Source organism: Hippopotamus amphibius, chromosome 16 (assembly GCF_030028045.1).
Source record: "Hippopotamus amphibius kiboko isolate mHipAmp2 chromosome 16, mHipAmp2.hap2, whole genome shotgun sequence".
In the NCBI taxonomy this organism is placed as follows: Eukaryota; Metazoa; Chordata; class Mammalia; order Artiodactyla; family Hippopotamidae; genus Hippopotamus; species Hippopotamus amphibius.
In genome coordinates this window covers 47152104-47177832 of record NC_080201.1, presented here as the reverse complement: position 1 = coordinate 47177832, position 25729 = coordinate 47152104, and the positions used below count along the sequence as shown (strand labels likewise).

The following is a 25729-nucleotide window of genomic DNA, read 5'->3' as shown; positions in this document are numbered from 1 at the left end:
GTGTGAGGGTTTCTCATTGTGGTGGCTTCTCTTGCTGTGGAGCACAGGCTCTAGGCACACAGGCTTCAATGATTGTGGCATGTGGGCTCAGTAGCTGTGGCTTGCAGGCTCTAGGGCTCAGTAGTTGTGGCTCACTGGCTTAGCTCTGTGGCATGTGGGATCTTCCTGGATCAGGGCTCGATCCCGTGTCCCCTGCATTGGCAGGCGGATTCTTAACCACTGCGCCGCCAGGGAAGTCCCCAGTCATTTGCTGATAATTGTTTAAGCTAGGTGATGGGTGCACAGGAGTTTTTATTATCCTATTTTCATATGGTTCAAAAGATAAGTTTTTCAAAATTGTACAGATAATAAAGAACGTACAGATAAAGTTTAGCACATACAGGAACTTGAGATTATTTTGTATAATTGCTCACTATTGTCTGGTAAAGAAGAGGTGGTCAAAGTTTACTAAAAGAAAAAAAAAATTCAGTCCCTCAGCTTCTGGCCCCATCATCCAGCTCTTTGACACATACACAGTCTTACACTTTTCCAACGAGTATTTATTATCACTTAAGCCATGATTCACGATCCCAGGGTGGGGATCACCATGTACCCAGGTCCCCCTTCACCACCCTGGGGAGAAGGATGGAGGACAGAGGAGGTGGGGTTAAGCCAGTTCAGATCTTCCCAGGAAACGTGCCTTCTGCCCGGCGGTCGTCCCAGGCTGCCACCTGTGGAAAGACAGCCAGTGTTACTCCCTTCCTCCACAGGGAAACCAGATGGATGGACTTCTTTGTCTTCCTCACTGTGCCCACCTGTTCAGTCAACAAGTAACTCCAGTACCCGCTATGTGCCAGTACTGGCAACTGTTCCAGGAGCCAGGGAACCAGTAGTGACCCAGAGGGACAAGAATCACTGTCCTGAGTGAGCTGACATGAGCTGACCCACTGAGGGGACGAGGGGAGGAGGAATATCAGGCAGACTCGCTGCAGAGCTGTCCATGGGGAGATGTGTGTACAGAGCTTCCAGAGTGTGGCTGGGCCCTGCTTCAGGAACCCCAGAGTCAACACTGAATAATGTTTGTCAGAACAAAAGAAAGAAGGAATACTAGGCAACTGTGGAAATAAAAAAATGAGGCTATCTATGCTCCAGCAGGAATGGCTCTCCAAGATACACAGTCAAGTGCATAAAGGTCCAAACTGGATACTGAGTGTGATTCTACTACAGCTCACAGATGGATGCACGCATATACAAAATGATGGAAAGGCCCCTATCAAGCTGTTAACACTATTGAGAAGTAACACTCTGCAACTCGTGTACCTTCCTTCAGGCCGTCAGAAGCACATTCATTTTTCTACACAGACACACAGTCACATGTATATGCTATATATTAGAGGCAGAGGATAAACGCATGGATAAGGAAGACAATCTCAATCCCTGCTCCATCACTTCCTAGCTGTAATTTCCTCAGGCTAATTACCCAACATCTCAGGGCCTCAGTTTCCAGTTCTATAAAATAAGGATACCGATAATAGCACCTATCTCTTTTTTCAGCATGCTTGCCCTTATATGATATAAAGCACTTACAAAGTAGCTGGCCCATAGTAACTGCTTATTTTATTTACACACACATACACCGCCCATCACAAATACTTTGTACTTAAACTGGGCCATGCTATACAGACTGTCCTGCAACTTGCTATTTCCACCAGTCTTAGAACTCTTTCTGTATTCTGTCACGTAGATCAAGATGATACACCATCACTTATTTAACTCGTTTCTGAATGTTCCCCATTACAAACAACTCTGCGGTGGATCTCCTTGTACATAAACATTTTTACAGGATGTGTAGACGTGAAACTGCCATATCTAGAGTATGATTTTTTTCATTTTGAGAGATCCTGTCTCAGGATTAACCTTAAAAGTGACTGGACCAACCTACAGAACCACCAACACTTAGAACAATCTACCACTCCCCACCCCTTTTAAATTAAAGGATCAGGCTGGTCTGATCCTTTGGCAAATTAGTCTTTGCCCAATAATCCCACTTCATGGAAAGGAAACTTAAGAAATCATTCAAATAGAAGGCAAAACACTTCCTCCAATGGAAATGTACACTGCAGTGTTATTTAAAATAGTGAAAAAAGACGGAGTCCAGCTAAGGGGAAGGGAGTATTTTTTAACTCTTAAAGACAATGGTTACCCAATAATTGAGCAGGCTGTACTGACTTCACGTCAGGTAAACAATGCAAATAAAAAAGCCAAGGGTAAAGAGTGTCTAGAGTATGATTCACAGCAATACTAAAAAAGTATTAAACATATACCTACACCTACACACACACTAGCACACAGAAAAAGAAGTGGAAGATTTATACCAAATTACTAAGGAAAGTTACCTTTGGATTCAGAAGGGGGTGACTTAGGAGTTTTTCAGTTTCTACATTACAAAAAATCTCTCATTTTGAAGATTTACAAAAAGCCACCGTATTTTTCATGGAGGAACTGAAGATTTTTTAAAATTGGAAAATAAAAGATTGGAAAAAATGTTTTAAATGCTCATATAGGAAAAGCACTGGACTCCCAACCCCACTACTCACCAAATATACATACTGGGATTAGAGGCTAATTTTTAAAAATACACAGGAAACACCTGGAAGAGGTTACAATATTATCAGCCAGGTCAGGAGGATAAGGAACAATTTTTCCCCCTTCCTCTATTTCTTAACTTTCTGTGAAGTGGTTATACTGCTTATAAAAAAAAAATAAAAACAAACAACAGCAACAAAACACTTAGTATTACTTCACCAAATTTCTGCAAATAAAGAAGCCAGGGCTGCTGGGTATAGAGAGTATGTTCGTATCCAGCCCTAAGGAGGCAGACACAGCAGGCACCCAACGGGAGGAACCACACAATCTGATGCTCCCTAGGTAAGAGCAGACCCAGGTCCCGGAGACTGGAAGTACGCTTTTTAACACCTGGTCCAGCACACACCCAAAGCAGGCCCTGAGGCTGTAGGGCGGATGTTATGGGATCACAATGTCATGTTACCCAAGATCACGTGGGGACAAGGAGAAATCCTGGGAGGAAAGAGGGTACCCAAAGACACTTGAGAGGGTGTGGCCAGAGAGGTGGGAGGCAGACCAGGCAAGCTGAGGAAGAGTGCATTAAGGCAAGCTGCTCTCGAGAAACAAGCCCCGAAGACGTACTTCAAGAATGTTTAGGATACTGAAAAATTAGAACATAATCTCCATCAAATGGGGACCAGTTAAATAAAAGCATTTGTAAGTTATTAAAACAAATGAGGCGGATCTATATGCATCATCATAAAAAAAGGTTCCAAGACACACTGAGAAGTCAAAGCAAGTCACAGAACAGAGTACAGAGTATGACCCATCCAAACACAGACAGTTCCACAGACTTATGTATGATAAACGTATAGAGAGAAAAAGGAATCGGTTAACAGTAGTTACCTCAGCGGAGGGGGGCTGGGGAGCACAAGTGGACTTCTTTTTATTTTACTGTACTACTCACACATTTGTTTTGTTTTTTAAAATGAGCACTATTAGTTTTTTAATATCCTATTCTGACTTTAAGACACATGATATTTTCATTTTAACATCTCTGAAAGCAGCATGCTTGCTGCATCCATTTTCAGGGAAAAAAAAAAGAAAAGAAAAAAAAGATTTAAACATCTCTCAGTGTTTCTTGTAGTCAATGGGATCTTTGACTTGATGAAATAGAGTAATATTTTATTAAAAACAAAAAAGAAAAGAAAAAAAGGGCATATGGAGACCTCCCTGGCAGTCCAGTGGTTAAGACTCTGTGCTTCCACTTCAGGGGGCACGGGTTTGATCCCTGGTCAGAGAACTAAGATCTTATATGCTGCATGGCACAGCCAAAAAAAAAAAAGGGCATGGCAGAGAATATTAAAAATAGTAACAACAGGTCTGGTCAGATCAGGCCTAAAAGGACTGCCTTATTGCATCCCTATTTTTTCGAGATGCATCCTGAAGTAGGTAGAGATGAAATGACATGTCTGGGATTTGCTTCAGAATATGTCAGCAAAGGAAAGAAAAGAAAAGGGACAGATAGAGGAAATGTGGAAAAATCTTGTAACTATTCAGTTTGGGTGTTGGGTATATTTTGGGGGTCACTGAATTATTCTCTCTACTTTACTGTATATCTGGAAATGTTCATATGAAAAAAACGACAGGATTCCAAAAGATGGTGAGCTCCACAGGGACAGGGCATTTATCTGTAGAGTGCCTGGGCGAGATGGATCTGGTTGCCTTGGCTGAGAGCCTGGCTGGTTCAGAATACTGGTTAAAGGAGGAAAGGGAGGCGATTCTGGTATGAAGAAAAGGCCACAACCATGGCCAGTGTGACGCCTTGTCCTCCCTCTGCCTCTCACAGATGAGCTCCCACCAAGTCACCACACACCTCTCTGCTAAGACCCCACCCCCACCCCAGCATCCCAGGAGGAGGCACATACCCAGGATATGGGGCAGAGGGACTTGTACACACGCCGGTACCATTCGCACACAGAGACGTCACCCCCTTTAGCAGTCATTGCCTTCTCACAGCGGTGGAAGTCTGCGAAGAAAGGGGATCAGGGTTAGTCCAGACAAAGGGCTGGAATACATTTTTGATCAAAACTCACAGAAATACTTTTTCCTTCACAACCAGTTACGCAAATACCCCACCAACCCCCATGTTTCACAAAGAAAGCATACCCTTACAAGTGTAGTACTAAAAAGGGCTAGACACACCTCACTAGCCTGATTTTGCAACCCCTAAAGAACTGTTCAACTTGAAAATTCTGGGATCAGGAATGATAAGGCAACCTGAGAGGCATGTATGGGGATTATGGAAGTCCAAAATCAGGGCAAGGGAAGGGGAAGATGGTCTTGATGCTAAAATGCTGGCATCCTGGAGAGGAAGACAGGAGATGATAATCTGGTGTTTAATAGTAGGAAATTAATTGAAAAATTACTGCAAGTATTACACTCCTGGGCACACTCCCTAGAGAGAAAAGCATGCTCACGGACGTCAAATTATACTTATAACGGCAGCATTATTCATAAGCGCCCCAAACTGGAAATCACAAGTGTCCATGAATAAAATGTGGAAAACTGTTCAGCAATAAAAAGGAGCAAAATGCATGCTACAGCATGAATGAATCTTCAAAACTGTTGAATGAAGAAATCCAAACATAAGACAACACATATTTTTTTTTTACTTTATTATTTTTTAATTTTTTAAAATAAATGTATGTATTTATTTATTTAATTGGCTGTGTTGGGTCTCCATTACTGCACACAGGCTTTCTCTAGTTGCAGCGAGTGAGGGCTACTCCCCGTTGCGGTGCATGGGCCTCTCATTGCGGTGGCCTCTCTTGTTGCAGAGCACAGGCTCTAGGCGCATGGGCCTCAGTAGCTGCAGCACATAGGCGTGTAGGCTTCAATAGTTGCGGCACATGGGCTCAACAGTTGCGGCTCACAGGCTCCAGAGCACAGGCTCTACAGTTGCAGTGCACGGGCCCAGTTGCTCCACGGCATGTGGTATCTTTCTGGGGCAGGGATCGAACCTGTGTCCCCTGCATTGGCAGGCGGATTCCTACCTACTGTGCCACCTAGGAGTCCACACATACAGTATGATAAAGTTGACAAAGAGGGACTTCCCTGGTGGTCCAGTAGTTGAGAATCCGCCTTCCAATGCAGGGGACGCGGGTTCGATCCCTGGCCAGGGAACTAAGATCCCACATTCCACGGGGCAACTAAGTCTGCGTGCCATAGCTAGGGAGAAGCCCCGTACCACAACTAGAGAGAAGCCCCGTACCACAACTAGAGAGAAGCCTGGGGGCTGCAACAAAGAGCCCACGCACCACAACAAAAGATCCTCTGTGCCGCAACTAAGAGCCAACGCAACCATAAAGAAATAATTAAAAAAAAAAAGTTCACAGAGGCAAACCTGAAAGTGGTAATAAAACCAAAATGTGACTGCCCTAAGTCTGTGGGGTTACATCTCTACCGGGGAGAGCAGAGTGTTGTTTTCAAGGCACGGCGTGCAGTAGGCAGGGGAGCTCAGAGTGCTGGCAGTACCAAGTTTTCTATCCAGATTACAGTTACATGGGGGATTCACTTTAGAATTATTCATTTAGCTGTATATTATGTTTTAGGTACTTCCTGTATGTATGTTACATTCCATACATACACACACACACACACAGACATCTCTTGGAGGGGAAAAAAATCGTTGTGGGAAGCAAAGTTTGTGACCCTGGGCCAGATCTTGAATGAAGGTGGTAATGAGGGGCATGAGCCCTGCGAGGTAGGATGTTCAGAATGAAAGAGAAGAGGCCTGGGATGCACAGGTCTTCTGGGAGGAGGCAAGAGGTAATCGACTTGGGGTGTGGGACCAGGGGAAGGTCAACATTGCCCCCCCCACCATGTCCTGCTTACCCAGGTAGTTCTGCCAGCAGTTCCTGGTCTGGTTCTGGTTGGGGAAGCGGCTGTCAAAAGGAGCAGTCTGGTAGTTCTTGATTTTGGTCTTAATGTCTTCTGCCATAGTGCTGACTCCTGGAGGCAAAGGGAATGGATGCTGGCAGGAGTTCTAGGGGGCCTGGGCATGGGGCTGTCAGCCCACCCAGGCCCAATGGAGGTCTGACACAGAAGAATGGACTGAGCGTGAACAAGCCAACACCCCCTCCGTTTCAACATACATACAGAGATGAAGGGCAGAGCAAGAACACATTAAGTGTGGAAGTCACATTAGGGTGTGTGGGGGAGTCAACTCCTTGATAAAATCAAGTCTTATTTGTCCCAAAATAACACTGGTTGACATTCACCGAGTACTTACTATAGGCAAGGAAGCTTTATTCCTACAGCCACTGTAAAAGGCAGGAACTATTACTATCACTGCTTCACAGACAAGAGCCAGGGTGTTTAAGCGACTTCCCAAGGTCATATCCCACACACGCGGTGCAGCCGCACTCCATCACCAACAATCGACACTGCAGAGGTGCTTTTTTCTTTCTCTTTTTTAATTAACCATTTTATTTTTATCTCATTTTAAAGTGAAAGTGAGTTTATTTAGAGAGATATACATTCCATAGACAGAATGTGGTCTATCTCAAAAGGTGAGAGCAGCCCCAGGGCATGGAGTCATCTGGGAAAGTGACAGCAGCCCTGGGAGAAACACACTTCACAAACAGAATGTGGGCCATCTCAGAAAGCAAGAGCAGCCCCAAAATATGGCATGAAAATTAACTCTTTTAAAGTTAATAATTCAGAGACATTTAGTACATTCACAGTGTTGCACAACCACCACATCTATCTACTTGCAAAACATTTTCATTCTACAGGAGACCCTGTACACAAGCCTTCACTCTCTACTTCCCCCTCCCTCTAGTCCCTGGCAACCACCAGTCTGCTTTCTGTCACTGCAGAGGTTCTTAATCTCTATTGGTGCCATGAACTCCTCAGAGGTCTAATGAACCATTTCTCAGAATATGTTTAAATGCATTTAAAAATTGCATCGGATCACAAAGAAAACCACTTACATGTAGCTGAGGATTTATTAACCACCACCATTTCAAAATAATCATGCCTGAAAATGATATGCTGTGAAATCTGCAACCATAATTGGCTATAAGATGACCTGTGATTTTGATTGCTGACAAAGTCACAGACGATGCCGGCTACGGCTATTGCCTTCATTCCTAGCTGAAGGAAATGCTACATATCAATTAGAAACTAGCAAAAATACAGACGTAAATTTCCCCCCATTCAGGTACTAGCATCCCTTGAATTCTATCCTTTCTGTGGACCCAGGATTAAAAACCTGTGCTATAATTTCTCTTATGAGGTGACACACTGTTTTCATCAGGGAATCTGAAAGAAACTGCCTCTATTCCAGATTACTCGAGGAGTCGTGGGGTTACACAGAAGTAAGCAGACCAGTAATAAATTCATGCGACCCAGGTAGTGGTAAGGATCTGGGACACTGGAGTAGTTTTTCCGGGAGCGGGGGGATGTGAACACCAGTCGCTGAGACACAGACGCGGTCGGAAGAGTTGTTTTGGAAGCGATCTCCATCCGCTTTCGGGAGAAAGGGGGGGCTGGGGATGACGCTGCAGCCCCTCCAACGTCCATGGGAGAGGAGGGGCCAGGCTGCGGCCTAGGCAAGCCTCGGGGATCGGGGGTGATGCGGGGAGGGACCCCTGCGGCCTGGTGATTAAGAGCACTGCAGTCCAAACTACTTAGTCCAAATCGTAGTCGGTGGCTAAACTGAATAATATCTAATCCTCAGTTGCCTTCCAGTCAAAAAGGGATAAGCACAGGCCCTGTCTCATAGGGTTGGAGGGAGGATTAAATGAATCAATATGAATCGCTTGGGATGTTCCTGGCATCGGGGAAGGACTACATAATCGTCAGCTACGATTACTAACTGAACAGAACCCCAGGGCCCCCCCGGGAGGTCGGCCGCCGCCGGCCGGAAACCTCATCTCGTTCTCCGGGAAGCAAGGGTCGAGCTCCTCATTTCCCCAGGCTGGGGTTCCAGGCGCCCGAGCCCTCCACACTCACCTAAAGACGCCCCCGGAGCCGCTGGAAGCTCAATGTGACCCTCAGCAAAGACGCCAGCGTCGAACCGGAAACGGAATTAAGGCGGGCCGGAAGCGGGTTTCAGGCAGAGCACAGGGGAGTCTTCCGCACGGCTAGAGCGCCGTCCCTGAAGCCTTTCAGGCCACGCCCATGCGCGCGAACTCCAACCTTCCTACTGGGCTGAATACCTGTGCATCCTCACTCCCGGCCCAATCGTGGGCTTCCGTGGCACTTGGAGCCCCTCGGATCTATGGCTGTTCCGAGCTACGGCCGCCACCTGGTCACCTCCCTGTCTTTACCAGAGGAAAGGAGTTCTGTGTCCTGGGGCTGGCTGGAGAGTGGACCTGGGAAAAATATCCTAGCGGAAATGCTCTTATTCGTGCAAAAATTATTTATTGAATGCTTACGCTGACAAAGTCCTTACAAATGACCTACACGGTTTGGCCCCCTTTGTACCCTTATCTCCTTCTCCTAACTGCTGCAGCTCCAGCCACAATGGCCTTCTTAGCAGTTCCTTAAACATGCAGGCTGGCTTCCCCCAAGGGCCTTTGCACTTACTGTCCCCTTGGCCTGGAGTGCTCTTCCTGCAGCTGGCTCCCTCCATTATGTGCTGCAGGTCTTTGTTAAATGTCACCTTATCACTGAGTCCTTCTCAGCCCAAATATTTAAAACTGTTATCTTGTCAGTTTCTTCCCTACTTTATTTTTCCAAATCACTTATCCTCTGACATACTATATCCTTCCTTTTATTACTTATCTCTTTTTTGTCTCCCTCAATACATAGTAGGAGCATCATAAAGGAGCAATTTTTGTCTCATTCACCATTGTATCTCTAGCACTTAAAACAGTTTCTGGCACATAGTATAGGTACTCTATAAATATTTGTGGAATGAGTGAATTTCTTGTGTGAGTAAAGAGGGCTTTGGGGACTGGAAGAAGAAGCTATGAAATGGTCTCCAAAGCTTCTCACCTACTATGCTAGGTGCAGTGTCCAGGCCTAACTGGGTTGGGGGCCTCTTAGGCATTCTGTGTTCATCAGCGTTGTAATTATTTGTGGAACTGCATGTTTACATGCCTGCATTCACCCCCCTCAATGAGATCTTCCTAAAGCCCAAATCCCTTCCCTGCTTAAATCCCTTCCTGGTCCCCCTATCCCCCCAGGATAAAGTCCAGGCCCCTTACTATGGCCCACAAAGGCAGTTCCTCCTGGACCTTTGTGAACAGAGCCGTGGTCCCCTCTCCAGCCATGCTGAGGTTTTAGTTCATTGAACAGTGCTGTGAGATCTACCTCTAGGCCTTTGATTACTCTGTTTCTTCTGACTGGAACATTCTTTGCCTACCTGACTTTTCCAATCAGCTATTTTCTTCTCCAGGAAGTTTTCCCTGACCACCCCACCCCCCACCTCAGCCTAGGGCCGGGGTTCCTCTTTTTGGGCCCCCTCTATCCCCTAGAGTTTCCCCATCCCAGCCTTGACCACTCTAGGCTGTCCCTGGCTGGTTATGGGTCTGTCTCCCCACTGGACTGTGAGCTTTCTGTGGGCTAGGTCCAGGGTTGTCTTGGTCACTGCTGAGTCCCCAGCATGGCCCACAAGAGGGCCACACAGTAGGCTCTCCTTAGGGGCTCAGTGGTTCCTAGAACAGGGTAGGCTCTCCTTGGGGTCTGAGTTCAATGGCCCCTAGCTTGGAGTAGGGAAAGAGAATAGGTGGTTTTGGGGGCAAGCACTAGGTCTAATTCCTTGATGGTCCCTAGCACTGGGAGGTCACACAGGAAGCCCTTTTTGGAGCCTGAGTCCTCTTTTCAAAGGGGGAAGGTAGGTAAACTCGAAAGTTAGTGATCAGGTCTGATTGCTGTGCAAGTCCCAGCACAGGGCAGGCACACAGTAGGCAGGCCCAGTGGGGACTGTTTGATTCCTCTGCATGTCCCATCACACAGTGAGCACACAGTAGGTCCCCTAAGTCTCTGGGTCTATTCTGGTCACGGCGTGTCTTGGGATCACACTGGGCTATGGGGGCGATGTGGATGGGGTGGGTGCGCACAGGCCCCCTAGCAGATGTAGTCAGTATCCGTGGGAAGGATGCACAACGATGCTTGACCGTATATTTTTATTGAGTCGCTGCTCCCTGTCCGCCCTCCATGCAGTCGGGATAGGTTAGGCCAGGCACGCGGCCCCCGAAGCGGTAGGTGTACTTGCGCCCCCCGCTCTTGCGCACGATGTCGCGGCGGTAGTAGTAGCGCAGACCTCGGCTCAGCTTCTCGTAATTCATGCCGGGCTTCCTCTTGCGCTCGCCCCACAGCCGCGCCACCTAGGGCGGAGGCCGGGCTTAGTCTGAGAGGGCCGCAGAGGGCGGGAGAGGGAGGGGCTTGACCATGGATGGGTGGGGCGGGGGCGGGGTTCTGGTCTGTCAGCACAGGGGTTAGGCCTGGCCGAGCAGGGTTGAGAAGCGGAGAGAGGCTGGGGGCGGGGCCTAGCTCTAGGCAAAGTACTGGTGGGGCTGAGTTAAACACGGGGAGACTCGGGCGGGACTTGGCGAGGCTGAGACGCTGCCCCACCTCTTTGGGGTCGCACAGTTGGAACTCGCGGCTATTGCCCGTCCAGCGGATGCAGCTGCTCCGCGCCCCGTCGTGGAGCAGCTCCAGGAGGAACTGCCACAGCTGAATGGGACCTGCAGGGTGGAGGCAAGTGAACACCCAGGTTTCCTGGCCCCAGATCCTGTCTCTTCGATGACCCAGGAGTCCGGATCCCCTCCTCCTCGGGGACCAACGAGTCCATATTCCTCCATCTAAGGGACCTAAGAGTTGGCCTTGGGGACCCAGGCATCCGGAGTCCCCATGTCAGAGATGTAGGAGTTTGGCTGCCCCGTCTCGGAGACCCAGGCTTCCAGATCCTCATCTCTTTTCTCTTACCTAATACAGGAGCCTAGGTCCTCGTCCCTTGCTCCCTAGGAGAGTACCCGTGTCTTAGTCCTCTCCTCCCTGGGGACCCTAATCCTAACCCTAACCCCCTCCTCTCTGGAGCCCCGCCGGTTTCCCGGGTCCCGCCCCCTTTGGCGCCTGGCTCTGTCGGGACCAAGTCTCGCGGACCTCACCTCGGTGGTTAGTTTTGGGGCAACGAGCCAAGGCTGCGCGGTCCGACTGCTGGCTCGGTTCAGAGGAAGTGGTGAGATCTGAACTCGGGTACGCCTTCGACGAGGTCGTGCGATCCGTGTGCAGCCCCGAGTCCCAGAAGGTGGTATAGTCCGAGCCCGCAGGCCCGCCCCACGAAACAGCGGAGTCGGCGCGCGGCCCCCCGCCGAGGCTCTTGCCCCAGCAGGTGGCGCCGTCGGGGCCAACAGAATAGTCCCAGCTGGCGGAGCCGGCGGCGACCCGGGCGTGCGACCACGAGCTGGCACGTCCCGCGGAGGGGGCGCAGTTCTGGCCGGCTGCCCCATCAGAGCCAGCCCAGGGGGCGGCGCCCAGGGTCTGAGGGACGCGGCTCCAAGGGACCGCGCCGGTGCACGGGGGGTCTGTCCAGTCTCCCGACCACGCAAGGGCCTGAGGGGCGGGTTCTGTGAGGACGAACGGACCCCAAGTGAGAGGAGCCCAGGTGTCCCGATCCCCGGCCCCCTCGGGGGTTCTAGGAGTCGAAGCTCTCAGCCCTGGCTCCTGGGGCCCCAGACTCCCGGATCTAGGCCATGGCACCTTAAGGACACAGGCGTCCCCCGTCCTAGCCCCGTTCCCCCTCAAAGATCGGGGAGTCTAAACCACTAGTCACAGTGGAGGACCCCAGTCCCTCCCCCCGCCCCCCCCCCCACTCACCGGCCCCCCATGGAGCGTCTGGGAGCGGTGAGGAGGAGCCCCAGTCCGGCTGTGGGAGCCCTGCGAGGGATAAAGCCGTAGCAGGGTTTAGGGAATGGTGTGCACAGTGCCTCGAGACCCCTCAGCCACTCAGCCCAGTGGTCTCTATTTGTCAGGGACTGAGCGTTATGACTCCCAGCCCCTACTCACTCAGACCCAGGACTCAGGACGCTGCTGGCCCCCTCCTCCTTCAGCCTCTGGAGTTCAAGCCCACACCCCTCTCCCGGTTCAACCCCAGGAGTCCAGGCACGCCCCCTTCCTCCTTCAGACCTAGGAGCCCAGCCCCTCACCTTCTTGCCCAGCACCCAGGGGCCCCAGCCCGCAGCCACCTTTCCAGCATGTCTCCACTGTCAGCGTGTCCCCTTGGAGTGCCAGTTCAGGGAAATAGAAGTCGAGTTCAGCTCCGTCTGCAGGCAATAAGGTGAGAGCCCCGTCAGGGTCAGTGGCAGCCCCCACCTGAGCCCCCTTCCCCACACACATTGTCTCAGCCCCAGCAGCCTACCCAGCCCTGACAGCCTGTTCCCCAGGGGCACTTCCTGTGGTGATGTTTCATCACAGTTCCACAAATCCATGGGTGCTCCTTGTGAATGTTCTGGGTCAGGAAAAAAAAAAGGGCACAGGGTGAGCTGGTGACATTTAGGGACCCTGGAGTCTGGGCCCCATCCCTTGCTTCCTTCAGACAGAGAAGTCCAGGCCTCTGCTCCCTCCTTCCCCAGGACCCTGGATTCTTGGCCTCCAGTGTCCTTTTCCCTCAGACCAGGAGTGAGGGCCCCCAGGCACCCACACACTCAGACTTCCAGTCCCCAGTTCAGAGCTCACCTCTGGCAGGTCCCTCTGCCCCCAGCCGGGGGTCTCAGCCCCATTTCATACTATGCACCCCCTCCCCTGGGGGCCTGGGCAGGGGGGAATTTTCCAAGACGTCAGAGCTGGGGGTTGCAGCAGGGGTCGAGTTGCAGGGGCTGAGGCGGGGCCAAGCTGTGTCACCCCTGCCCCACTCTCCCCTGCCCCCAGGGACGGCTGTCCTGCTACAGGGGCGGCTTGGACTTGAACAGGAGCTTGGGAAACAGCGGGCTGGGTGAGACTGGGGTGCAGAGGGGTGTTTCTGGGGTGACCGGGGTGGGGCGGGGGCTTGGGGACTTGATCCTGCGACATGGGAGGTGGTGGGGGAGGAGGGCCTGGGGTCAGCTGGGCTGTGCCAGGCTTATCTGCAACAGGAAGGGGGATTTCCGGCCAGACCCCTGGTGGACAGACGTCACAATCCGCAGGGGGCCTGTGGAGGAAGACGGTGGGGGTAGATTGACCTGGGGTCCTCCACCAGGCCGTTCTCCCCTTCTGAGGGCTTTGAGGAGGAGTCCTGGGGCTGCTTCCCAGGATAGTAACAACAATATAAACATTGACAGTGATAATAATAGCTAACATTTATTGGGGGCTCATTGCATGCCACTAACTGTGCTGTAGGCCTTTGTCTAATCCTCCTATGAGGATTGGTACTAGTATTATCCTGATTTTATGAAAGGGGAAATTGAGGAGGGATTCCTCCCACTTTTCTTCATCTCCAGAATCCATGCCCTTCCCTGCTATAATAGTTCAGGACAAATGGGGAAATTTGAATATGAACTGAATATGAGATATAGAATTAGTCATTTTCGTAGATGTGATAATGGTATTATGATATGAAAGCGTTCTCTATAAGGAACACTGAGATACTGAGGGGTGGAGTGTTATGTCTGTAATTTGTTTCCAATGATTCAGCAAAAAAAACAAACCGTGTATACTCGCAACATATACATACACACATGCAATATTTGGGACACACATATTAAAAAATTATTTGTTAAGTTCAAATTTAACTAGCTGCCCTGTATTTTTATTTCCTAAATCTGGCAACCCAAACCCTCTTGGCTTCAGAGCCTGTGCTCGTACCCATCCTGCAACACTGAGAAGTAAATATTTACCATTAAAAGTAACTTCTTTAATATGGGCTGTTTCCAATATTCAACCAGTTCGATCATTAACCACTTGCCATTATGGGGGTGGGAGGAGTTTGGGGGGGCACTGTTCTTCTATGTTACACAAGGAAAGCTGGGCCTCAAGAGGAAGAGCTACTTACTCAGTCACAGTGGGTGGTTGCGGGGGTCCTGGAAATGGACCCAGCATTGGTTGAACCACAGAGCCCTCAGGCATCACCAGTCCCTCCATCCATCTAACCCAGGGGTCTCCACCTGCTGTGCCCCACCAGGCCTGGGGCCTCCTCTCCCTGAAGCTGGCCTCTCTCCTGTCTGTATGTATCAGTCTCTCCATGTCTCTCTGCCCTGGGTTGGTGTCCCTGACTCTGGGTCTCTGTTGTACCAGGCCCGACTCCAGTAACTCCTTTTTTTTTTCTCTTTTGGCCGCACCTCATGGCTTGCGGGATCTTAGTTCTCTGACCGGGGATTGAACCTGCACCCTCAGCAGTGAAAGCGTGGAGTCCTAACCACTGGACCGCCAGGAAATGGCCCCAAGTCTCTTCGAATGTCTCAGTCTCTCCCCACCTGTCTTTAAGTGTTCCTATCTCATCTGTCTGTTTCCATCTCTCCCTCTCTGGGTTTTTTACCCATCTGCCTTCTCATTATACTGCCTCTGACCCACAGTTCTCTTCCTCTTCCTGTCTCCCACCCCATCTCTGTTTCTTCTCACTACAACTCCTCCATCTCTGTTTATCTCTCTCAACCCCATTGATCTTTTTCTCTCTCCCCTCTTGACTTAAATGCACACATTTAAAACCCTCCTTTTGGGACTTCCCTGGTGGTCCAGTGGCTAAGACTCCAGGCTCCCAATGCAGGAGGCCCGGGTTCAGTCCCTGGTCAGGGAACTATCCCACATGCCACAACTAAGACCCAGCGCAGCCAAATAAAAAAAAATATATATACACATAAACAACAAAAAAAAACCCCTCCTCTCTGGAATCATTCCTCTTCCCATCTCCTCCCTTGCCTGCAGTGAATAGAAGAGGGTCAGGAGTAGGGAGGGTTAGTGATGTGGGGAAGGGGTTTAAGGGTTCTGGAGCTGGGTGGTCCAGTCCAGGTGGCAGGGGGCTGAAGGGCACTTCCTGCCATTGAAGGGAGGCCCTCACCCCTCTGACCAGACTGGAAAATGTGACGTCAGAAGGGGCAGTAAGGGAGGAAGACAGGAACCAAAGAAATTTGACACCTCTCCTGGGCGGCTTCCCTGAGAAGCCTTGGCATTGTTTCTCCCCGCCCCCCCCCGCCCCCCCCCAGTCCAGGGTTCTGATGGCTGTGCCCCCTCATCCCCTCCCATGCCATTTCTCTTCTTTGCCTGGTCCCTGCTCCAACCTCTTTCCATAACCCCAGGTTTTTCTAAAGTGCAAATCTGTGATGCTAGTCCCCTGCTTGAACGTTGTCTCAGCTTCTCAAAGTCGGCTGCTGCTTTCAGGGTAAAGTCTAAGCTCTCAGTTTGGCATTCAAGGTCCTGCATGGACACTTCTTCTGACAAGCGTGGAGCTGGGAAACAGGAGTTGGGAAGAGACTTATAGATGCAAAGAGAGAAGAGAGACTCCGAGATACAGACATTTCGAAAGAGGTAAGAAACAGAGGGGCACTCACAGAGAAACAGAAAGAGACACAGAGAAACACTCAAAGAAATAGAGCAGAGGTCGGCTGGGTTTTGGCATAGTGAAGAAACTGGAAAACAGTCTCAGAGACCTAGAGGTTGACAACCGCAGAGATTAGGAGAGAGAACGACAGGAAGAGAACGAGACAGTCTCAGAGGTGGCCAGTGCCTTCAGGAAGCCCTCCCTGATTCCCAGGGATGGCTCCCCATCCCAACCCTGTTCACTCTGGGCTGTCACTGTCTGGCTATGGCCCTATCTTCTGCCACGGGACCATGAGCTTGCAGGGAACAGGGCCTGGGACTGTTTAAGTCACCATTGTGTCCCCAGCACTGTCCAGGCCCTTGATGAGAGTTTGCTGAATGGATGAAAGCCTGGAAGGCTGTGAGCTCCAGAAGGACAGGGCCCAGAAGACCCCTACCTTGGTGCTGAGAACACAGGGTAGAGTCAGAAGACCACAGGTTTGAGCTTCCACTTGGCTTTGGCCTTGCCCTAAGCCTCTACTTCCTCCTCTGTGGAATGAGCTGCACTCAACATGCACTTAATAGGTTTCAAGAAGATGTAACGGGCACGTAGCAGGGACTGAAAAACACCCATCTGCATGCTTGTCTGCGTAAACTTTCAAGGCTCCCCACTATATTCCCAGGGTAGGAGATGCTAAGCCCTGCTCCCCAAAGAGTGCTTCCAAGCCTAGCCAGGGATGGAAATGAACGTAAATTTATTGAAACTGGTTTTGGGGAGGACGGGTGGGTGGATAGTTGAGGGTTTTCCAAAGAACTGTGGGGAGAAGCCAGCGCCCGGCCAGGTGGGAGCGGGTGCCTGGCCACAGACCCTATCTCAGGCCCAATTTCTTCTTCTCCTTCTGCTTCTTGCGCACCACGTCCAGGTTCCGGTCCTTCCACATGCTCTTGCGCAGCTTGATGGGGCGTGAGCCCACATACTTCCCTGTGGGAATGGAGGGTTCATGGTCAGGCCTGGGGTCAGGCTCAGGCCAGACGCCTGCCGTGCCCCCTGACCCTAGGGAAGGCTGCACCCACCATTCATCTCACGCATGGCGCGCACATAGTCGCTTGGGTCCTTAAAGCTGACGAAGCCGTAGCCCTTGGTCTTGCCCGTGCGCTTATCACGGATCACCTTAGCCTTAAGGAAGGATGGGAAGCGGCTGAAGGCTCGTGCCAAGATGTCATCGTTCACCTCATTGCCCAGATCCCCACAGAAGATCCGGAAGTCATCTAGGGTTGGGAGAGAGGAGGTAAGAGGATACAGATGTCTGGCCCAGTGTCTGTCTTATTTAAATGACCCTACCTTCTCTGGAAGCATCCCCCCAAGCCCTCTTCCTCTGAATCCCCGCAGTCACTGCCTGGGGCCCTCATAGTCACAACAGCCAATGCCTATACAGTATTTACCCTGTGCTAGGCTCTCTGCTAAGCACCTATGAGGTTTTAACACATCTGGCATTCTCAACAACCCTCTAAACCAGGGCACAGGGAGGTCAAGTCACCTGCCCCAAGCTAATCAGGAAGCGGCAGAGCTGGGACAAGAACTCAGGCATCTCGCTCCAGAGTCCTCCCTTTTAACTAACTGCACTGCCCTGCCCCACCCCAGGGCCAGCTCACCCATTCCCACGATGAAGCCCCTAGCTTCGTCATCCCAGCCCTGGCCTGTCCTCCGAGCCCCCAGCATCCTTTGGTCTCCTGAACACCTCCCCATGGACATTCCTTGGGCCCTGGACACCCACTGGCTCCCATAATGGCACCTCAGTACCACAGACTCCATCGTTCCTCAGCTCTGCTTCCTCTACGAAGCCCACTCTAATCCCCCCTTGACTCCCTGAAACCTGAACACACTGCCTGATTCTTCTCCAAGGCCAACTTCAGCTGCCATTCCTGCCACTCCACACCCTGGCTGGGCCTGAGTGTCAGGTATGTGTGCGCCTCCCTCTTCCCCATGTCCTCCCAACCCCTCCAATTTCCTGGGTCCCTCCTACTGCCAGGAATAGAGTACATGAGTTTCTGTGTGAGCTGGGCCCCTTTCCTTGGCTACCACTGTGGTTGCCCCACAGCTGGCGTGGTGACTGAGGACACTCTGTGAGAACAAGTTAGGTCTCCCCAGGCAGAAATAATCTGACAAATTTAGAGGGTGGGACCTTCTACAAACCAACTGGTCTGAACACTTCAAAAAACTATTATACGTAAGACAAAGCAGTGGGAGGGAGACAATTCTCATTAAAAGATAATAATCAAGTGACACAAAACTGCATATATCCTGGTTCAGGGGAAAAACAGCTATAATACAGTTTGGGTACAACTGGGAAAATCTGAACATAAACAGAATATGAGATACCACAGAATTATTGTTAATTTTCTTAGATGTGTTAATCATGTAATGATGTGAAAGAAAATATTGCTTTTCTTAGGAGATGAATACTGAGGTATTTAGGAGTGAAGTGAGAATTTCAGTTATAATTTACTTCAAATGACTGAGCAAAACCCAAAAAAACATGCATATACATGGAGGGTTAAAGTGAATACGGCAAAATGTTCATTGCTGAATCCAGGTGGGAGACATACAGTTGCTAACTGTGCAATCAGTATTTAAAATTTTTCATAAAAGGTTAGGAGAAAAAAGAATGCTCTTGCACCTTTAGCAAGCGAGGCCCCTCACGAATGAAACAGAGGCCAGAAGGTCCTAGGCACCAGTCCCCTCCACCAAGTTCTGCTCAGTGGCTAGATGAGGGCCTGCTCCCCAGAGCCACAGTCTGGCTCTCCATGAGGCGGGCTAACAACAGTGCTGCCCTGCAGAGAGGTGTGGACTTACCCAGGTCCCCTTCCCTTGGCTGAGCAGCACAGATGCCACACTCGAGCCCACTTACCTGCATCCCACTCCAGCAGGCTGGGGTCCTCCCAGCTGCTCCCAGCTGCTGTGCGAATGCAGCGTTTCAGCTTCTCTGGCTTTCCTTTCTTCTTGTCCTCACTCAGAGGCTCTGGGACCTTCAGAGGAAAGGGATGGGGTGCAAAGGACCTGATGTTGGAATCTGCTGGACCCATCTGCCCCCTTCACGCTCTCCCACTTTCCTTTGCCCCCTGGTCTGTGCTTCTGGGTGTCAGGTGTGTGTCTACCTCCCCCTTCCCCATGCCTCCCAACCCCTCCAACTTCCTGGGTCCCTCCTACCTCCACGGATAGATTACATGAGGTGCTGTGTGCGGAAGCCGATGGGCTCCTGTCTGCCCAACCAGCCCTTTCTGTCCCCCCACTGCTCTGCTCCCTGCTCACCTCAAGAGCCATGAGGCCAGGGGGTGGTTCAGGCCGAGGGGGCCGGGGTCTTGGACGCAGGGACAGAAGCTCAGGAATGCGCAGCGGGGGCAGCAGGCCTCGCACAACCTCCAGCGGCAGGGGCAGGGGCTCAGGCTCAGGCAGAGGCATGGCCAGGGCCAGCGGCAGGCTGGGCCCAATGACTGCAGGGCCAGCTGGGGCGCCTCCTGCTCCCACAGCCACTGCTGCGCTGGCCTCCTCCAGCCCGGCCGCTGCCGCCACCACAGCCTCTTCCTTCTCTTTCAGGCCCAACCCCAGGCCTAGGCCCAGCTCTCGGGGTGTTGCTGGCTCTTCCTGTAGGCAAAAGGAGGGCATGAGGGGGGCCAGATCACAGGCTCAGACCTCATTCCCACCCCATCCTGTACAACAGAGCAAGGGCCTGGGGAGCCAGAGAGCCCCCCTCAGGGAAAGAAGGCTCTAGTTAGAGACAAACACAGGAATAGAGAAACACGGCAGAGAGACAGACACAGGGACAAAAAAAGACATCAAAACAGAAAAACAGAGAGGGACAATCAAAGGAAAAACAGAGATACAGAGAGAGAAATACGCCTATAACTTTCCTCTCTATAGTTTCCTCACAAAAAGAAAAAAGCATAAAGATACAGCCACAGAAAGATATATGGAAAGACAGAGACAGAGACAAAGTCAGAAAGTGAGAAGTCAGAGACAAGAAAAGCCAAGGGAAAGGCAGACTTGGTAGACACAGGCCATCAGGCCAGGATGCGGGTCTCCCTGCCCACTGCACCCCTCGGGTTCCTTGTCCACACTCACCAGAGGAGGTCTCAGAGCAGCCATGGAGCCCAAGGGGGGCCCTGGGGCCCGAGCCATTGGTGGCAGCATCATAGGGGGTCCAGGGGGCCCAGGCAGAGGGGGGCCCACGAGGGCCTGGTGAGGGGGCCGCAGGGCCATAGGGCGGGGACCAGCTGCTGCAGAAGAAAGAACAGAATCTGTCAGGGTGTTAGTGGGGGTGTTGGAGGGCTTGGGGAGCAGTTTTGAGCAAGGATGATGACCCTGACCCCCTCACCTGCTCTCTGTAGCACGTGAGGGACGAAGGCTGGACGCAGAATAGGGGCCCTCTGGGGGGCCACAGCTGTGGGAGAGATGGGGGTGTGTGTCAAGAGGGCCTGGGGCACTTGGGGCAAGGTTTGTGCACGTGGGTACTCTCAGTACCCAAGGAATCCTAGAGAAGAGCCTGGGGAGCCTTCTGGGAGATGCAGGGGTCTTTTCATTTGTTCATTCAGCAAAAACTTACCACTGTTGATCTTCTCTGGGCCTGGCCCTGTCCTGGGCCATGCTAGGGACACACCTACAGACCAAGGGCTCTTAGGGAGTTCCTGGTCCAGAGCAAGAGAGAATAGACCCAAAATCAGAGTGACCAGGGCGGGGATGGGGGAAAGCCCAGGCAGGGTGATCAGGCTGGGAGTGGGGAGCCCAAGAAACAGTGGGAGCTCAGAAGAGCTATGCCAGGGGGACTCGAGAAGGCTTCCTGGAGAAAGGGACTTGTGAGCTGAGACCCAAAGGATAGTGAAGAGTTGGTCAGGCAAAGGCTGAGTGTGGAAATATTAATGTCTAGGAGAACATTTATAAATAAAACATTTTCACTTTGAGGTTTAGTGTAATTGTAACAGAGGAAGTCAGGAGTTGGAAAGCATCATAAGTGAATGGTCAAGAGGTCAGAAGGCATCCAAGCGCAGTCCTGTTGGCTGAACTGCGGATGTCCTCTGGAGGGCACCGGGGATCCACAGCAGGGTTGGGTGTGGCCAGGCAGGGTGACTAGGTCAGATTTGCATTTTGATCAGAACCATCAAAAAAGTGTAACAAGATTTAAGTAACACAATGAACAAGTTTGATCTAATGGAGATTACAGCAGAACTTCACAGAACACACATCCTTTTCATACACACAAGGAAATAATGTCACAAAAATTGACTGTGTATAAAGGTCACCTCAACAACACAAAGTAAGAATGAGTGACCTATGGACAGGACAGATTTTAGTTGATTTTAGGTAGCTTGATTTTTGTTTAGTTGATCGGTTTTGGAAGATGAAAGGTGGGCAACAATGAGCAGTGGCGAGAAAGGACCTCAGCAAGAGCCTTGCTGGTACATCCCAGCAATGTTTGGGGCTCCTGGGGATGAAATGGGGATCTCTCTCTGCAAGGGGCCAGGTAATGTAGGGTCTTGACTGCCAGATGAGGAGCACAGGTGCTTGTTTGATGGTTTATTCATGCCATCAACAGAGAGCATGTGATGCTTACTAGGCAGCATGGACCTTACATCTTAGAGAAAACAAACGACGACAACCATACTAAATACGTAAATTGTACAACCTGTTACAAAGCATGAATGCTATGAAGAAACACAGCAAAGGACAGGGATTAGGAGTGACAGGAAGGGGGTTAGTTTGCAACGATCAAGCCTTACCAAGGCCAAACTAACGAAGTACACGATCAGATTTATGCTTTAGAAAGATGACAACATCATGGGGATGAAATGGAGAGGGTGAAATAGTCAAAAGAAGAGTGCTTGGTGAAATGTGGGAGTTCCTGGCCCCAGACCTACCTGCTCGCCGCAGGAACATGGCTTCTCGAGCCTCTGGACTGTCCAGGTGACTCCGATCACCAGGGCCAAAGCCAACTGTTGGAAGGAGAGAGATGAGGATGGTTGGAGGAGAATCCCAGGCATCCCTTTTCACCACCCTGCCTCTCTCACTCCACCACTCCTTACTTACCTGGGCCCACAAAAGGTGGGCCACCCACCATGGGAGGAACCACGGTGGCTGCAGCGGCTGCTCGGGCTTCCAGAGTCTGTTGGACCTGTTGGAGAGGAGGTTGGGGTGAGAGGCCTGATTCAGTACCTCCAAGCTGACCTGGCAGGCTGACCTGGGAGGCCAAGGGTTTCATTCTTCACACTGTGTGGTTATCTGTCAAACTTTAGGTCTCAGCTAAAACATCACTTCTCAGAGACGCTTTTAGGATCACACTAGCTGAAGGTGTCCTTAGTCCCTCCCAGTTGCAACTTCTCTCATCATCCTGCTTCACCTTCCCCAAAGCACTTAGCACTATCTGAAATTATGTCCAGCTTGTCCTCCTTGTCTCTCGTGCCACTACCCTGGTCCAAGCCACCATTATCTCTGGCCTAGAGTATTTTAGTAGCCTCTTCCTCAGACTCCTTGATTCTGCCCTGGCCCCCTATGGTCTGTCTTCTGAACACATCCAGAGTGACCCTGGTGACATCTAAGTTGGAACATATCACCCCACTGCTCAAAATCCTTCAACTGCTTCCCATCTCAGAGTAAAAACGAAGGTCCTTATGGTGACCCACAAGGTCCTACTAGATCTGTCTCTATCACCTCTCTGTCCTCATCTCCTTCCATGCTTTCCCTTGCTCACTCCATTCTAGCCCCACTGTTCTCCCTGCTGGTCCCTGAACATGTCAGGTATGCACCTACCTCATGGCCTTTGCACTGGCAGTTCTGTCTGCTGGGAATACTCTTCCCCCAGGTATCTGCATGGTTCCCCCCATCAAGCCCTTTATATCTTTGCTTAAATGTCACCTCCTCAGAAAGACCTTCCCTGACTGTGCTGAGAGACCTCTGCTCTTCTTACTCTACTCTGACCTGTCTCTCTGTAGTAAAATGTAAATTTCAAAAAACTAGTGACTGTTTTTCTGTTTTGTTCTCTGCTATATGCCTAGTGTATAGAATAGTGCCTAGTGCAGAAAAGGCAGCTGAAAATTATTCGTTGAGAGAATGTGTAAGTTTCATTTACTTTTTCTCTTTTTAGTAGTCTCTCTCTCCACTAGTCATACATAGTTAGCTGCGGAGCACTTGAATGTGACTCATGAGACTGAGGAACTATGTAACTTTAATATGAATTTTAAATAAATACAGAACATTCCCATCATTGCAGAAAGTTCTACTGGCCAACATCATCTAGAATAAAAGCTCCCCAAGGGCAGAAATATTTTTTGTTTTAGTCATTACTGTGTCCTCAGTGCCCGGCACCTAAAATATTTGTCACACGAATTAATCAACAAACCAACATGTCAATAGCTCTCTGTATACGAACACTGTTCGAGGCATCGTGCTCTATTACATGTCTTAGTTCAGCCGTACCTGCTGGTATGTGTTGGTCGCGATAATTGGGCGGATCACAGGAGCGGCTGGGACTTGCATTGCTTCTACCGTGGGGACGGTGGGCACCGTAGGCACAGCAGTTGGGATTCCCGTTACCGGAGCCCCCAGAACTTCCTGCTCAAACCTGGGGGCGGGCAGGACAGACACCACAGCTCAGGACTTTGCACCAATTCTGGAACACTGGGTATATTGCGACCGCACCTTCACCCCTGCCAACCTCTCCTTCTTACTCTCGCCCCCACAATCCCCAAAGTCCCATTTCCCCCAAGACAGAGCCATATGTCAGGCCCATCGTGGCCTGGAGGCTCCAGGGCTCGACGGCTTTGGCTGTGGGACGGCCTTTATCGCGCCCTGTCGCGGGCCTTACAGGGCCATCTCCGCCTCCATCTCCTTCAAGCGCTCCTCGCCGCTCTTGCCCGGGATGCCGGCACCAGGGCCCGGGACCACAGGTCCTCCTGCACCCGGGAGTCCCGGGGCTGGCCCCGCCCCGGCCATCGCTGCTGCCGTCGCTGTTGTCGCTACTACCGCCTCAGCTCAGCCGTCTCCGCCGGTTCCGCTGTGTACTCCCTGGCTTCGTCAGGGCGGGCGCCCGCGGATGACGTATCAGCGAAAGCGACTGGCGCCGGTACTAGACATCATGCGCCAACGGGGCTCGTCTTTGGAGCGAGGGCCAATGAGAACCTGGCCACACCCGAGGGGCCCGCCCAAGGAGGAATATAGGCCAATCAGAGTGCAGGAAAACGAGTCTACGGAAGAACCTGGGTCTCTGAGAGTGCAGCCGAGAGAGACTGCCACGCCTTCACGGAGGAACGCAGCCTTGTAAGAGTGCTGTAAAGTCAGTTGGCCCCATCCCTAAAGTGGAAACTTGACCTTTAAGGACACAGGAAAGTTCGGAGGTCCCTCCGCTGCCACCGCGAGGCCCGTTTCGGAAGTTTTAAAACACACTGAAATCCGAATCACCCCAGGGCAGGGCGAGGCTGGAGACAGCTGGGGGCCGTGGTCGCCCACTCCGGGGTAGACCGACACGCTACCAGACAGTGAGCCCCAGAAAAGCCAGGGACGTGATGTGGGAAGCTCGGATGAGGCGCTTGACCCAGGCTTCCTGGAGGAGGTGAACCTGAAGACTTCTGCTAGATGAAAATGAGAGAGATTCTGGGTAGGCGGAATAGTTCACGGAAAGGCCAAGAGACAGCAGTCAAATAGGTCAACTCAGAAGGTCACGTGTATAGTTTTGGTATGTGTGCTTTCTTGGGACACAGCTGATCTCTCCTTTGATTTTTTAGTCCCTCAAAATGTTTTATGAATATTTTCAAAAATACACAACAGTAGAGAGAATAACATAAAGAACATCTATGTACCTCTCAACAATTACTAATATTCAACCCTTCTTGTTTTGTCTACATATATACTTTTTTGCCTTACATTATAGCAAATTCCAGACATATATCAATTCACCCATAATTGCTTCATGATGTCTAACAGATAAGGAGTATTTGTAAGAAAAAAAAAAAAAAAAACAAAACCAGCGTTTTCATACCCAAGAAAATGTCTTAGTATTCTCTAACACCCAGGCTGCGTTCAATTTTCCCTGCCTCATAATGTCTTTATACAATAGTATTATTGTAAAATCAGGATCCAGGTAAGGTCCACACATTTCATTTGGTTGGTTGGTCGGTCTGCCCGCCCCCGTTAAAACTTAATTTTATTGCTTGCCTTGGTTTCTTAAAGTTCCAGTTTGAATCAGCATAAATGAGTGCTTTGATAATATACTTTGTTTGCTTCTGTGCTAGAGGTGTTTTAAGAAGAGAATAGGATGCCTTAAAAAATTAACTCAAGTCCATACTTTATTCAGTTTTCCTGGTGTTTACCTAATCTCTTTTCTGTTTAAGCATTCCATTCAGGACAACACATATTTAGTTGTCATGTTTCCTTAGGCTCTTCTTGCCAGTGACAATTTCTCTTTTTCATGACTTTGATAGTTTTGAGGAGTACTGGTCACGTATTTTGTACAATGTTCCTCATTTTGGATCTGTTTGATGTTTTTCTCAACATTAGGCTGGGGTTATTTTTTTTGGAGGGGGGAAGACTACAGAGGTAAAGTGCAGTTTTCACTGTATATCAAGGGTGCATACTATCAACATGAATTATTATTAACTTTGATCTCCTGAGGTAGCACTTGTCAGATTTCTTTACTATAAAGTTACTTTAAAAAAACTCACTTTTCACACTCTTTGGAAGTTACTATGCACAGCCCAT

At 50.4% G+C, this 25729-nt stretch overlaps 3 protein-coding genes across 6 annotated transcripts; all 3 read right to left on the bottom strand.

Moving 5' to 3' along the window:
• Nucleotides 1-518: 518 nt before the first annotated feature.
• On the bottom strand, nt 519-8697 carry LOC130838873 (cytochrome c oxidase subunit 6B1). Its single transcript, XM_057712604.1, has 4 exons — nt 8566-8697; nt 6442-6558; nt 4473-4573; nt 519-710 (listed from the first exon to the last, which is right to left on the bottom strand). The coding sequence occupies exons 2-4, from the start codon at nt 6545-6547 to the stop codon at nt 657-659; spliced, it is 261 nt and encodes an 86-aa protein (XP_057568587.1). The 5' UTR covers nt 6548-6558; nt 8566-8697; the 3' UTR covers nt 519-656.
• A 1981-nt stretch (nt 8698-10678) lies between these two features.
• ETV2 (ETS variant transcription factor 2) lies at nt 10679-12989 on the bottom strand. 2 transcript variants are annotated; one of them, XM_057712535.1, is made up of 6 exons: nt 12920-12989; nt 12708-12824; nt 12379-12438; nt 11670-12128; nt 11134-11246; nt 10679-10886 (listed from the first exon to the last, which is right to left on the bottom strand). In XM_057712535.1, the coding sequence occupies exons 1-6, from the start codon at nt 12987-12989 to the stop codon at nt 10686-10688; spliced, it is 1020 nt and encodes a 339-aa protein (XP_057568518.1). In that variant the 3' UTR covers nt 10679-10685. The 2 variants fall into 2 exon arrangements, with proteins under 2 accessions (XP_057568518.1, XP_057568519.1); XM_057712536.1 differs by having other exon boundaries at nt 12379-12460; nt 12748-12824.
• Nucleotides 12990-16725: 3736 nt separating this feature from the next.
• On the bottom strand, nt 16726-24074 carry RBM42 (RNA binding motif protein 42). Of its 3 annotated transcripts, none has more exons than XM_057712482.1 (10): nt 23841-24074; nt 23453-23597; nt 22067-22151; nt 21898-21972; nt 20361-20426; nt 20108-20283; nt 19298-19630; nt 18897-19014; nt 17062-17256; nt 16726-16969 (listed from the first exon to the last, which is right to left on the bottom strand). In XM_057712482.1, the coding sequence occupies exons 1-10, from the start codon at nt 23966-23968 to the stop codon at nt 16857-16859; spliced, it is 1434 nt and encodes a 477-aa protein (XP_057568465.1). In that variant the 5' UTR covers nt 23969-24074; the 3' UTR covers nt 16726-16856. The 3 variants fall into 3 exon arrangements, with proteins under 3 accessions (XP_057568465.1, XP_057568466.1, XP_057568467.1); XM_057712483.1 differs by having other exon boundaries at nt 20108-20262; XM_057712484.1 differs by lacking the exon at nt 20361-20426 and having other exon boundaries at nt 20108-20262.
• Between the last annotated feature and the right edge of the window lie 1655 nt (nt 24075-25729).

Coding starts and splice junctions, on each gene's coding strand:
- LOC130838873 (XM_057712604.1), bottom strand. CDS start 6,547: ATGGCAGAAGACATTAAGACCAAAATCAAGAACTACCAGACTGCTCCT. Junction 4,574..6,441: donor CTGCTGGCAGAACTACCTGG/GTAAGCAGGACA, acceptor CTTTCTTCGCAG/ACTTCCACCGCTGTGAGAAG. Junction 711..4,472: donor CCCTCTGCCCCATATCCTGG/GTATGTGCCTCC, acceptor GTCTTTCCACAG/GTGGCAGCCTGGGACGACCG.
- ETV2 (XM_057712535.1), bottom strand. CDS start 12,989: ATGGATTTGTGGAACTGTGATGAAACATCACCACAGGAAGTGCCCCTG. Junction 12,825..12,919: donor GAACAGGCTGTCAGGGCTGG/GTAGGCTGCTGG, acceptor TATTGCCTGCAG/ACGGAGCTGAACTCGACTTC. Junction 10,887..11,133: donor AACTGTGCGACCCCAAAGAG/GTGGGGCAGCGT, acceptor CCTCCGCCCTAG/GTGGCGCGGCTGTGGGGCGA.
- RBM42 (XM_057712482.1), bottom strand. CDS start 23,968: ATGGCCGGGGCGGGGCCAGCCCCGGGACTCCCGGGTGCAGGAGGACCT. Junction 20,427..21,897: donor CATGTTCCTGCGGCGAGCAG/GTAGGTCTGGGG, acceptor TCTCTCCCACAG/CTGTGGCCCCCCAGAGGGCC. Junction 19,015..19,297: donor CTGGCCTCATGGCTCTTGAG/GTGAGCAGGGAG, acceptor TTTCCTCTGAAG/GTCCCAGAGCCTCTGAGTGA.